The sequence below is a fragment of the Coturnix japonica genome, chromosome 6 (genome assembly GCF_054131305.1).
Source record: "Coturnix japonica strain WE chromosome 6, WE-NBRP24, whole genome shotgun sequence".
NCBI classification, from domain to species: Eukaryota; Metazoa; Chordata; class Aves; order Galliformes; family Phasianidae; genus Coturnix; species Coturnix japonica.
In genome coordinates, this window is record NC_140668.1 from 356,500 (window position 1) to 370,566 (window position 14,067).

At 50.5% G+C, this 14,067-nt stretch overlaps 1 protein-coding gene across 1 annotated transcript in view; it reads left to right on the forward strand.

Annotated features, from left to right (window-relative positions):
• The first annotated feature begins 1,203 nt into the window (after window positions 1–1,203).
• The window catches only part of SYT3 (synaptotagmin 3), a 38,565-nt gene continuing 25,701 nt past the window's right edge, over window positions 1,204–14,067 (forward strand). Inside the window, 2 exon segments of the mRNA XM_085551454.1 lie at window positions 1,204–1,429; window positions 5,758–6,052. Coding sequence (XP_085407580.1) covers window positions 1,276–1,429; window positions 5,758–6,052 — 449 coding nt within the window. The 5' untranslated portion in view covers window positions 1,204–1,275.

Below are 14,067 nucleotides of genomic sequence, written 5' to 3' on the forward strand. Positions count from 1 at the left end.
TTCCCCTATAGACCCGGCCATGTCAGGTGACTAGGAGGGCTAAGTGTGTTGCACACCTCATTTTCACACTCATGCCTTCTCCCCCTTGCACACCAATCCCTTGCACACTCACCCCTTGAACACTCATCCTCCCCTCTAGGTCCCAGCCATGTCAGGTGACTCAGAGGACGACGTGTGTCGCCGTGCGCTGCTGTTGGTGCAGGAGTTGTGCTTCGCCCCCCCCCCCTTGCACACTCACCCCTTGCACACTCATTTTCACACTCACGCCTTGCACACTCACGCCTTGCACACTCATCCTCCCCTATAGGTCCCGGCCATGTCAGTTGACTTGGAGGACAACTTGTGCCACACACCCCTCTCCCCTTGCACACTCACCCCTTGCACACTCATTTTCACACTCACCCCTTGCACACTCACTCTCTCCCCTATAGTACCCGGCCATGTCAGGTGACTCAGAGGACGACGTGTGTCGCACACCCCCCTCCCCCCTTGCACACACCTTCCTCCCCTTGCACACTCACCCCTTGCACACTCATTTGCACACTCACCCCTTGCACACTCACTCTCCCCTATAGGTCGCGGCCGTGTCAGGTGACTCAGAGGACGACGTGTGTCGCACACCCCCCTCCCCCCTTGCACAAACCTTCCTTCCCTTGCACACTCAGCCCTTGCACACTCAGCCCTTGCACACTCACTCCTTGCACACTCATTCTCCCCTATAGGTCCCGGCCATGTCAGGTGACTCAGAGGACAACGTGTGTCACACACCCCCCTCCCCCCTTGCACAAACCTTCCTTCCCTTGCACACTCACCCCTTGCACACTCACCCCTTGCACACTCATTCTCCCCTATAGGTCGCGGCCATTTCAGGTGACTCTGAGGACAACGTGTGTCGCACACACCACTCTCCCCTTGCACACACCTTTACCCCTTGCACACTCATTTTCACACTCAGCCCTTGCACACTCACCCCTTGCACACTCATTCTCCCCTCTAGGTCCCGGCCATGTCAGGTGACTCAGAGGACGACGTGTGTCACACACCCCCCTCCCCCCTTGCACAAACCTTCCTTCCCTTGCACACTCACCCCTTGCACACTCATTCTCCCCTATAGGTCCCGGCCATGTCAGGTGACTCTGAGGACGACATGTGTCGCACAACCCCCTCCCCTTGCACACCCAACCTTTGCACACTCATTTTCACACTCACGCCTTGCACACTCACCCCTTGCACACTCACTCCTTGCACACTCGTTCTCCCCTATAGGTCGCGGCCATGTCAGGTGACTCGGAGGACGACGTGTGTCGCCGTGCACTCCTGTTGGTGCAGGAGTTGTGCTTCGCCCCCCGGCTGCGTGTGCAACACCAACAGTGCAACGAGTTCAGCGACCTCCTGCGGCACCGAGGGCACCCGCGGCACGGGGACAGCGGTAAGGGGGGACTATGGGGGACTATGGGGTCCTATGGGGCACTATGGGGACATATGGGACCCTATGGGGCACTATGGGACCCTATGGGGCACTATGGGTACATATGGGACCCTATGGGGCCCTATGGGAATCTATGGGGCACTATGGGGCCCTATGGGATCCAATGGGACCCTATAAGGGATCCTATAAGGGGGAACCCTGTGGGGCAGAATGTGATCCTATAGGATACTATGGGGACCTATGGGGACATATGGGGTACTATGGGACCCTATGGGGCACTATGGGGCCCTATGGGGCACTATAGGATACTATGGGACCCTATAGGACCCTAAAAGGGATGGGGACAGCGGTAATGGGAACCTATGGGGGGACTATGGGACCCTATGGGGCACTATGGGGCCCTATGGGGCACTATGGGGACATATGGGAACCTATGGGGCCCTATGGGGACATATGGGATCCTATGGGGCACTATGGGGACATATGGGACCCTATGGGGACATATGGGACCCTATGGGGCACTATGGGGCCCTATGGGGCACTATGGGGACATATGGGGCCCTATGGGGCACTATGGGACCCTATGGGGCACTATGGGACACTATAGGATACTATGGGACCCTATGGGGCACTATGGGACACTATAGGATACTATGGGACCCTATGGGGCACTATGGGACACTATAGGATACTATGGGACCCTATGGGGCACTATGGGACACTATAGGATACTATGGGACCCTATGGGGCACTATGGGACACTATAGGATACTATGGGACCCTATGGGGCACTATGGGACACTATAGGATACTATGGGACCCTATGGGGCACTATGGGGACATATGGGACCCTATGGGGACATATGGGATCCTATGGGGCACTATGGGGACATATGGGGACATATGGGACCCTATGGGGCACTATGGGGACATATGGGACCCTATGGGGACATATGGGACCCTATGGGGCACTATGGGGCCCTATGGGGCACTGTGGGACCCTATGGGGCACTGTGGGACCCTATGGGAACCTATGGGGCACTATGGGGTACTATAGGATACTATGGGACCCTATGGGGCACTATAGGATACTATGGGACCCTATGGGGCACTATGGGACCCTATAGGACCCTAAAAGGGATGGGGACAGTGGTAATGGGAACCTATGGGGGACTATGGGATACTTATGGGGTTTATAGGATACTTATAGGGTTTATGGGGTCCTTATAGGGTTTATAGGACCCTTATAGGGCTATGGGATCCTTATAGGGTTATAGGATCTTTATGGGGTTTCTAGTGTCCTTATGGGGTTTCTAGGGTCCTTATGGGGTTTATGGGACCCTTATAGGGCTATGGGATCCTTATGGGGTTTATAGAGTCTTTATGGCCCTTATAGGGTCCTTATAGGGTCCTTTTAGGATTTCTAGTGTCGTTATGGGGTTTCTGGGTTTCTTACGGGGTTTCTGGGTTTCTTATGGGGTTTCTGGGTTTCTTATGGGTTTATGTGGTCCTTATGGCCCTTATAGGGTCCTTATGGCCCTTATAGGGTCCTTATGGGTCCCTTATAGGGTTATGTGGTCCTTATGGCCCTTATAGGGTCCTTATAGGGTCCTTATGGGTCCCTTATAGGGTTATGTGGTCCTTATGGCCCTTATAGGGCCCTTATAGGGTCCTTATAGGGTCCTTATGGGTCCCTTATGGGGTTATGGGGTCCTTATGGCCCTTATAGGGCCCTTATAGGGTCCTTATAGGGTCCTTATGGCCCTTATAGGGTCCTTATAGTGTCCTTATGGCCCTTATAGGGTCCTTATAGGGTCCTTATGGCCCTTATAGGGTCCTTATGGCCCTTATAGGGTCCTTATGGGGTCCTTATAGGGTCCTTATGGGTCCCTTATGGGGTTATGGGGTCCTTATGGCCCTTATAGGGTCCTTATAGGGTCCTTATGGGGTTTATGGGGTCCTTATAAGGGTTATAGGATCCTTATAGGGCTATGGGATCCTTATGGGGTTTCTAGGATCCTTATGGGGTTAATTGGATCGCAATGGGTTTAAAGGGCCCTTATAGGGTCCTTATAGGGTCCTTATGGGTCCCTTATGGGGTCATGTGGTCCTTATGGCCCTTATAGGGTCCTTATAGGGCCCTTATAGGATTTCTAGTGTCGTTATGGGGTTTCTGGGTTTCTTATAGGGTTTCTGGGTTTCTTATGGGGTTTCTGGGTCCCTTATGGGGTTATGGGGTCCTTATGGCCCTTATAGGGTCCTTATAGGGTCCTTATAGGGTCCTTATGGGTCCCTTATGGGGTTATGGGGTCCTTATGGCCCTTATAGGGTCCTTATAGGGTCCTTATGGGTCCCTTATGGGGTTATGGGGTCCTTATGGCCCTTATAGGGTCCTTATAGGGTCCTTATGGGTCCCTTATGGGGTTATGGGTCCCTTATGGCCCTTATAGGGCCCTTATAGGGTCCTTATGGGTCCTTCTGGGTTTCTTATGGGGTTTATGGGTTTCTTATGGGGTTTATGGGTCCCTTATGGGGTTATGGGGTCCTTATGGCCCTTATAGGGCCCTTATAGGGTCCTTATAGGGTCCTTATGGGTCCCTTATGGGGTTATGGGGTCCTTATGGCCCTTATAGGGTCCTTATAGGGTCCTTATAGGGTCCTTATGGGTCCCTTATGGGGTTATGGGGTCCTTATGGCCCTTATAGGGTCCTTATAGGGTCCTTATGGGTCCCTTATGGGGTTATGGGGTCCTTATGGCCCTTATAGGGTCCTTATAGGGTCCTTATAGGATTTCTAGTGTCGTTATGGGGTTTCTGGGTTTCTTATGGGGTTTCTAGGTCCCTTATGGGGTTATGTGGTCCTTATGGCCCTTATAGGGCCCTTATAGGGTCCTTATAGGGTCCTTATAGGGTCCTTATAGGGTCCTTATGGGGTTATGGGGTTATGGGGTCCTTATGGCCCTTATAGGATCCTTATAGGGTCCTTATAGGGTCCTTATGGGGTTATGGGTTTCTTATGGGGTTTATGGGTTTCTTATGGGGTTTCTGGGTCCCTTATGGGGTTATGGGGTCCTTATGGTCCTTATAGGGTCCTTATGGCCCTTATAGGGTCCTTATAGGGTCCTTATGGGGTTATGGGGTTATGGGGTCCTTATGGCCCTTATAGGATCCTTATAGGGTCCTTATAGGGTCCTTATGGGGTTATGGGTTTCTTATGGTGTTTCTGGGTTTCTTATGGGGTTTCTGGTCCCTTATGGGGTTATGGGATCCTTATGGCCCTTATAGGGTCCTTATAGGGTCCTTATGGGGTCCTTATGGCCCTTATAGGGCCCTTATAGGGTCCTTATAGGGTCCTTATAGGATTTCTAGTGTCGTTATGGGGTTTCTGGGTCTCTTATGGGGTTTATGGGTCCCTTATGGGGTTATGGGGTCCTTATGGCCCTTATAGGGTCCTTATAGGGTCCTTATGGCTCTTATAGGGTCCTTATAGGGTCCTTATAGGGTCCTTATAGGATTTCTAGTGTCGTTATGGGGTTTCTGGGTTTCTTATGGGGTTTCTGGGTCCCTTATGGGGTTATGTGGTCCTTATGGCCCTTATAGGGTCCTTATAGGGTCCTTATAGGGTCCTTATGGCCCTTATAGGGTCCTTATGGCCCTTATAGTGTCCTTATGGCCCTTATAGGGTCTTTATGGCACTTATAGGGTCCTTATGGCCCTTATAGGGTCCTTATAGGGCCCTTATAGGGTCCTTATAGGATTTCTAGTGTCGTTATGGGGTTTCTGGGTTTCTTATGGGGTTTCTGGGTCCCTTATGGGGTCATGTGGTCCTTATGGCCCTTATAGGGTCCTTATAGGGTCCTTATAGGATTTCTAGTGTCGTTATGGGGTTTCTGGGTTTCTTATGGGGTTTCTGGGTTTCTTATGGGGTTTCTGGGTTTCTTATGGGGTTTCTGGGTCCCTTATGGCCCTTATAGTGTCCTTATGGCCCTTATAGGGCCCTTATGGGGTCCTTATGGGTCCTTATGGGTCCCTTATAGGGTTATGTGGTCCTTATGGCCCTTATAGGGTCCTTATAGGGTCCTTATAGGGTCCTTATGGGGTTATGGGGTTATGGGGTCCTTATGGCCGTTATAGGATCCTTATAGGGTCCTTATAGGGTCCTTATGGGGTTATGGGTTTCTTATGGGGTTTCTGGGTTTCTTATGGGGTTTCTGGGTCCCTTATGGGGTTATGGGGTCCTTATGGCCCTTATAGGGTCCTTATGGCCCTTATAGGGCCCTTATAGGGCCCTTATAGGGTCCTTATGGCCCTTATGGGGTCTCCCCGCAGACATCTCCGTCAGCCTCCTGTCCGTCATCGTCACGTTTTGTGGGGTCGTCCTTCTTGGGGTTTCTCTCTTTGTGTCCTGGAAACTTTGTTGGGTCCCATGGAGACATAAAGGGGTCGGGCCGGGAACCCGCAAAGATCCCCTAAATCCAGCCCCATATGGAGAACCCGAAAGGGGGGATTTGGGGTCGGAACCGACGCAACAACCCGAACGATCCTATATGGATATGGGGCACGACGGGGCACTGAGGATGAGCCACACGGCGCCTGAGCTGCCCATGGAACGGGATGGGGGAAGGTATGGGGTTATATGGGGTGCTATGGGGTTATATGGGGTTATGGGGTTGTATGGGGTTATATGGGGTGGGATATGGGGTTATATAGGGTTGTATGGGGTTCTATGGGGTTATATGGGGTTATATGGGGTTCTATGGGGTTATATGGGGTTATGGGGTGGGATATGGGGTTATATGGGGTTATGGGGTGGGATATGGGGTTCTATGGGGTTCTATGGGGTGGGATATGGGGTTATGGGGTTATATGGGGTTATATGGGGTTATGGGGTGGGATATGGGGCTATGGAGTGGGATATGGGGTTGTGGGGTGGGTTATGGGGTAGGATATGGGGTTATGGGGCGAGATATTGGGTTATGGGGTTATATGGGGTGATGGGGTGGGATATTGGGTTGTTATATGCTTATATGGGGTTGTTATGGGGTTATGGGGTGGGATATGGGGCTATGGGGTGGGATATGGGGTTGTGGGGTAGGATATGGGGTTATATGAGGTAATATGGGGTTATAGGATGGGATATGGGGTTATGGGGTTCTATGGGGTGGGATATGGTGTTATGGGGTTGTTGTGGGATGATGGGGTTGCTATAGGGTTATTTGGGGTTGTTATGGGGTTATATGGGGTTATATGGGGTTATGGGGTTATATGGGGTGGGATATGGGGTTTTATATGGTTATATGGGGTTATATGGGGTTATGGGGTTCTATGGGTTTTTATGGGGTTATGGGGTTCTATGGGGTTCTATGGGGTTCTATGGGGTTATATGGGGTGTGATATGGGGTTATATGGGGTTATATGTGGCTATATGGGGTTATATGGGGTTCTATGGGGTTATATGGGGTTATATGGGGTTATATGGGGTTATATGGGGTTGTATGGGGTTATATGGGGTTATATGGGGTTATATGGGGTTATATGGGGTTATGGGGTGGGATATGGGGTTATATGGGGTTATGGGGTTATATGGGGTTATATGGGGTTATATGGGGTGGGATATGTGGTTATATGGGGTTATATGGGGTTATATGGGGTTCTATGGGGTTCTATGGGGTTCTATGGGGTGGGATATGGGGTTATATGGGGTTCTATGGGGTTCTATGGGGTTCTATGGGGTTCTATGGGGTGCTATTGGGTGGGATATGGGGTTATATGGGGTTATATGGGGTTTTATGGGGTTATATGGGGTTATATGGGGTTATATGGGGTTATATGGGGATATATGGGGTTATATGGGGTTATATGGGGTTATATGGGGTGGGATATGGGGTTATATGGGGTTATATGGGGTTATATGGGGTTCTATGGGGTTGTTAAGGGGTTTTATGGGGTTATGGGATCAGATATGGGGTGGGATATAGGGTTTTATATGGTTATATGGGGTTATATGGGGTTATGGGGTTGTTATGGGTTTATATGGGGTTATATGGGGTTGTTATGGGGTTATATGGAGTTATACGGGGTTATATGGGGTTATGGGGTGGGATATGGAGTAGTTATGGGGTGGATATGGGGTGGTTATGGGGTGATATGGGGTTGTTATGGGGTTATATGGGGTTATGGGGTTCTATGGGGTTCTATGGGGTTATGGGGTTCTATGGGGTTATGGGGTTATAGGGTTTATATAGGGTTATGGGGTGGGATATGGGGTTATGGGGTTCTATGGGGTTCTATGGGGTTATGGGGTTATGGGGTGGGATATGGGGTTCTATGGGGTTCTATGGGGTGGGATATGGGGTTATATGGGGTTATGGGGTTATATGGGGTTATGGGGTGGGATATGGGGTTATGGGGTTATATGGGGTTATGGGGTTATATGGGGTTATATGGGGTTATGGGGTGGGATATGGGGTTATGGGGTTATATGGGGTTATGGGGTGGGATATGGGGTTATGGGGTTATATGGGGTTATGGGTGGGATATGGGGTTATATGGGGTTCTATGGGGTGGGATATGGGGTTATGGGGTGGGATATGGGGTTATATGGGGTTATATGGGGTTATATGGGGTTATATGGGGTTATATGGGGTTATATGGGGTTATATGGGGTTATGGGGTTATATGGGGTTATGGGGTGGGATATGGGGTTATGGGGTTATATGGGTTATATGGGGTTATGGGGTGGGATATGGGGTTATGGGGTGGGATATGGGGTTATGGGGTGGGATATGGGGTTATGGGGTTATATGGGGTTATATGGGGTTATGGGGTTATATGGGGTGCTATGGGGTTATATGGGGTGGGATATGGGGTTATATGGGGTTATATGGGGTGGGATATGGGGTTATATGGGGTTATATGGGGTGGGATATGGGGTTCTATGGGGTTATATGGGGTTATATGGGGTTATGGGGTTATATGGGGTTCTATGGGGTTCTATGGGGTGGGATATGGGGTTATGGGGTGGGATATGGGGTTATGGGGTTCTATGGGGTTCTATGGGGTTCTATGGGGTTATATGGGGTTATATGGGGTTATGGGGTTCTATGGGGCTCTGGGGTTATATGGGGTGGGATATGGGGTTTTATATGGTTATATGGGGTTCTATGGGGTTATATGGGGTTATGGGGTGGGATATGGGGTTCTATGGGGTTATGAGGTTATATGGGGTTATATGGGGTTCTATGGGGTTCTATGGGGTTATATGGGGTTATATGGGGTTCTATGGGGTTATATGGGGTTCTATGGGGTTATATGGGGTTCTATGGGGTTCTATGGGGTTCTATGGGGTTCTATGGGGTTCTATGGGGGGATATGGGGTTCTATGGGGTTCTATGGGGTTCTATGGGGTTCTATGGGGTTATATGGGGTTCTATGGGGTTATGGGGTGGGATATGGGGTTATATGTGGTTATGGGGTGGGATATAGGCTTATGGGGTCAGATATGGGGTGATGGGGTGGGATATGGGGTTATGGGGTGGGATATGGGGTTCTATGGGGTTCTATGGGGTTGTATGGGGTTGTATGGGGTTCTATGGGGTTCTATGGGGTTATGGGGTGGGATATGGGGTTCTATGGGGTTATATGGGGTTATGGGGTGGGATATGGGGTTATATGGGGTTATGGGGTTATGGTGTTATATGCGGTGGGATATGGGGTTTTATATGGTTATATGGGGTTATATGGGGTTATGGGGTGGGATATGGGGTTCTATGGGGTTCTATGGGGTTATATGGGGTTATGGGGTTATATGGGGTTCTATGGGGTTATATGGGGTCATATGGGGTTCTATGGGGTTATATGGGGTTATATGGGGTTATGGGGTGGGATATGGGGTTATATGGGGTTATATGGGGTTATGGGGTTCTATGGGGTTATGGGGTGGGATATGGGGTTATGGGGTGGGATATGGGGTTATATGGGGTTCTATGGGGTTCTATGGGGTTCTATGGGGTTATGGGGTTCTATGGGGTTATGGGGTTATATGGGGTGGGATATAGGGTTTTATATGGTTATATTGGGTTCTATGGGGTTCTATGGGGTTATGGGATTATATGGGGTTATGGGGTTATATGGGGTTATGGGGTTCTATGGGGTTCTATGGGGTTATGGGGTTATATGGGGTTATGGGGTTCTATGGGGTTATGGGGTTCTATGGGGTTCTATGGGGTTATGGGGTTATATGGGGTTATGGGGTTATGGGGTGGGATATGGGGTTGTTATGGGGTTCTATGGGGTTATATCGGGTTATGGGGTTCTATGGGGTTATGGGGTTCTATGGGGTGGGATATGGGGTTTTATATGGTTATATGGGGTTCTATGGGGTTCTATGGGGTTATATGGGGTTCTATGGGGTTCTATGGGGTTATGGGGTTCTATGGGGTTATGGGGTTATATGGGGTTATATAGGGTTATGGGGTGGGATATGGGGTTATGGGGTTCTATGGGGTTCTATGGGGTTATGGGGTTATGGGGTGGGATATGGGGTTCTATGGGGTTATATGGGGTTATATGGGGTTCTATGGGGTTATATGGGGTTGTATGGGGTTATATGGGGTTATATGGGGTTATACGGGGTTATATGGGGTTATATGGGGTGGGATATGGGGTTATGGGGTTATATGGGGTTATATGGGGTTCTATGGGGTTCTATGGGGTTCTTTGGGGTTATATGGGGTTATATGGGGTGGGATATGGGGTTATATGGGGTTATGGGGTGGGATATAGGCTTATGGGGTCAGATATGGGGTGATGGGGTGGGATATGGGGTTATGGGGTGGGATATGGGGTTATATGGGGTTATATGGGGTTATGGGGTGGGATATGGGGCTATATGGGGTTGTTATGGGGTGGGATATGGGGCTATATGGGGTTATGGGGTTTTTATGGGGTTATATGGGGCTGTTGTGGGGTTATATGGGGTTATGGGGCGGGATATGGGGTGGGATATTGGGTTATGGGGTTATGGGGTGGGATATGGGGTTGTTATGGGGTGGGATATGTGGTTCTATGGGGTTCTATGGGGTTGTTAAGGGGTTTTATGGGGTTATGGGATCAGCTATGGGGTGGGATATAGGGTTTTATATGGTTATATGTGGTTATATGGGGTTATGGGATTCTGTGGGGTTATGGGGTTCTATGGGGTGGGATATAGGGTTTTATATGGTTATATGGGGTTATATGGGGTTATGGGGTTGTTATGGGTTTATATGGGGTTATATGGGGTTGTTATGGGGTTATATGGAGTTATACGGGGTTATATGGGGTTATGGGGTGGGATATGGGGTTGTTATGGGGTTATATGGGTTTATGGGGTTTATATGGGGTGATGGGGTGGGATATGGGGTTATGGGGTTATATGGGGTTGTTATGGGATGGGATATGGGATGGATATGGGGTTATATGGGGTTATATGGGGTTATATGGGGTTGATATGGGGTTATATGGGGTTATATGGGGTTATATGGGGTTATATGGGGTTATATGGGGTTACATGCGGTTATATGGGGTTATATGGGGTTATATGGGGTTATATGGGGTTATATGGGGTTGATATGGGGTTATATGGGGTTATATGGGGTTGATATGGGGTTATATGGGGTTATATGGGGTTATATGGGATTATATGGGGTTATATGGGGTTATATGGGGTTATATGGGGTTGCTATGGGGTTGATATGGGGTTATATGGGGTTATATGGGGTTGATATGGGGTTATATGGGGTTATATGGGGTTATATGGGGTTGTTATGGGGTTATATGGGGTTATATGGGGTTATATGGGGTTATATGGGGTTATATGGGGTTATATGGGGTTATATGGGATATATGGGGTTATATGGGGTTATATGGGGTTATATGGGGTTATATGTAGTTATATGGGATATATGGGGTTATATGGGGTTATATGGGGTTATATGGGGTTATATGGGGTTGATATGGGGTTATATGGGGTTATATGGGGTTATATGGGGTTGATATGGGGTTATATGGGGTTATATGGGGCTATATGGGGTTATATGGGATATATGGGGTTATATGGGGTTATATGGGGTTATATGGGGTTATATGTAGTTATATGGGATATATGGGGTTATATGGGGTTATATGGGGTTATATGGGGTTGATATGGGGTTATATGGGGTTATATGGGGTTATATGGGGTTGATATGGGGTTATATGGGGTTGTTATGGGGTTATATGGGGTTGATATGGGGTTATATGGGGTTGTTATGGGGCGGGATATGGGGTGGTTATGGGGTGGATATGAGGTTGTTATGGGGTTATATGGGTTTATATGGGGTGGGATATGGGGTTATGGGGTTATATGGGGTTGCTATGGGGTTATATGGGTTTATATGGGGTTATATGGGTTGTTATGGGGTTATGGGGCTGTTATGGGGTTATATGGGGTTATATGGGGTTATGGGGTTATGGGGTTGTTATGGGGCTGTGGGGTTATGGAGTGGGATATCGCCCCATAACCCCCCTATTTCTCCCCCCAAAGACCCCCATATCCCCTCATAACCCCCCCATAGCCCCCCATAGCCCCCCATATCCCCCCATAACCACCCCATATCCCCTTCTACACCCCCATAGACCCCCATATAGACCCCATATCCCCCCATAACCCCCCTATAACCCCCATATCCCCCCCTACACCCCATATCTCCCCATAACCCCCCAATATCCCCCCATAGACCCTCATACCCCCCCATAGCCCCCCATAACACCCCATAAGCCCCCCATATCCCCCCCAAAGACCCCCATATCCCCCCCTATAGACCCCTATATCCCCCCATATCCCCTTATAACCACCCCATAACCCCTCTATATCCCCCATATCTCCCCATAACCCCCCAATATCCCCCCATAGACCCTCATACCCCCCCATAGCCCCCCATAACACCCCATAAGTCCCCCATATCCCCCTCAAAGACCCCCATATTCCCCCCATAGACCCCTATATCCACTCTATAACCCCCTATATTCCCCCATAACCCCCAAAGACCCCCATATCCCCCCCCATATCCCCCCATATCCCCCCTTACCCCGTATTTCTCCCCCATTAGACCCCCATATCCCCCCATATCCCCCCCTACACCCCCAAAGACCCCCATATCCCCCCCTATAGACCCCTATATCCCCCCATATCCCCTTATAACCACCCCATAACCCCTCTATATCCCCCATATCTCCCCATAACCCCCCAATATCCCCCCATAGACCCTCATACCCCCCCATAGCCCCCCATAACCACCCCATATCCCCCATATTCCCTCAAAGACCCCCATATTCCCCCCCATAGCACCCCATATTCCCCCCATAGACCCCCATATCCCCCCCTTACCCCCTATTTCTCCCCTCTTAGACCCCCATATCCCCCCATAACCCCCCTATAGACCCCCATAGACCCCTATATCCCCTCATATCCCCCCATAACCCCCCCGAAAGACCCCCATAGACCCCTATATCCCCCCATAGCCCCCTTTATTTCTCCCCCCATAGACCCCCATTACCGAGCAGCAGTCCGGATCCCCCCCATATCCCCCCATACACCCCCCATAGCCCCCCTACACCCCCAAAGACCCCTATATTCCCCCCTATAGACCCCCATATCCCCCCCATAACCACCCCATATCCCCCCCATAACCACCCCATATCCCCTCCTACACCCCCATAGACCCCCATAGCCCCCCCATAGCCCCCAATACCCCCCCATTGCCCCCCATATACCCCCCGTAGACCCCAATATCCCCCCCTTACCCCCTATTTCTCCCCCCTTAGACCCCCATATCCCCCCATAACCCCCCCAAAGACCCCCATATCCCCCCCTATATCCTCCTATATCCCCCCATATCCCCTTATAACCACCCCATAACCCCTCAATATCCCCCCATATCCCCCCTACACCCCCAAAGACCCCCATATTCCCCCCCAATAGACCCCCATATCCCCCCATAACCCCCTTTATTTCTCCCCCCATAGACCCCCATTACCGAGCAGCAGTCCAGACCCCCCCATATCCCCCCCTACACCCCCCATAAACCCCATATCCCCCCATAACCACCCCATATCCCCCCATAACCACCCCATATCCCCCCATATCCCCTTCTACACCCCCATAGACCCCCATAGATCCCCATAGACCCCTATATCCCCCCATAACCCCCTTTATTTCTCCCCCCATAGACCCCCATTACCGAGCAGCAGTCCGGATCCCCCCCATATCCCCCCATACACCCCCCATAGCCCCCCCTACACCCCCAAAGACCCCTATATTCCCCCCTATAGACCCCTATATCCCCCCCATAACCACCCCATATCCCCTCCTACACCCCCATATCCCTCCATACCACCCATAGCCCCCCATATCCCCCCCATAGCCCCCAATACCCCCCCATAGCCCCCATATATCCCCCCATAGACCCCCATATCCCCCCTTACCCCCTATTTCTCCCCCCTTAGACCCCTATATCCCCCCATAGACCCCCATATCCCCCCCATATCCCCTCCTACACCCCCAAAGACCCCCATATTCCCCCCATATCCCCTTATAACCACCCCATATCCCCCTTACAA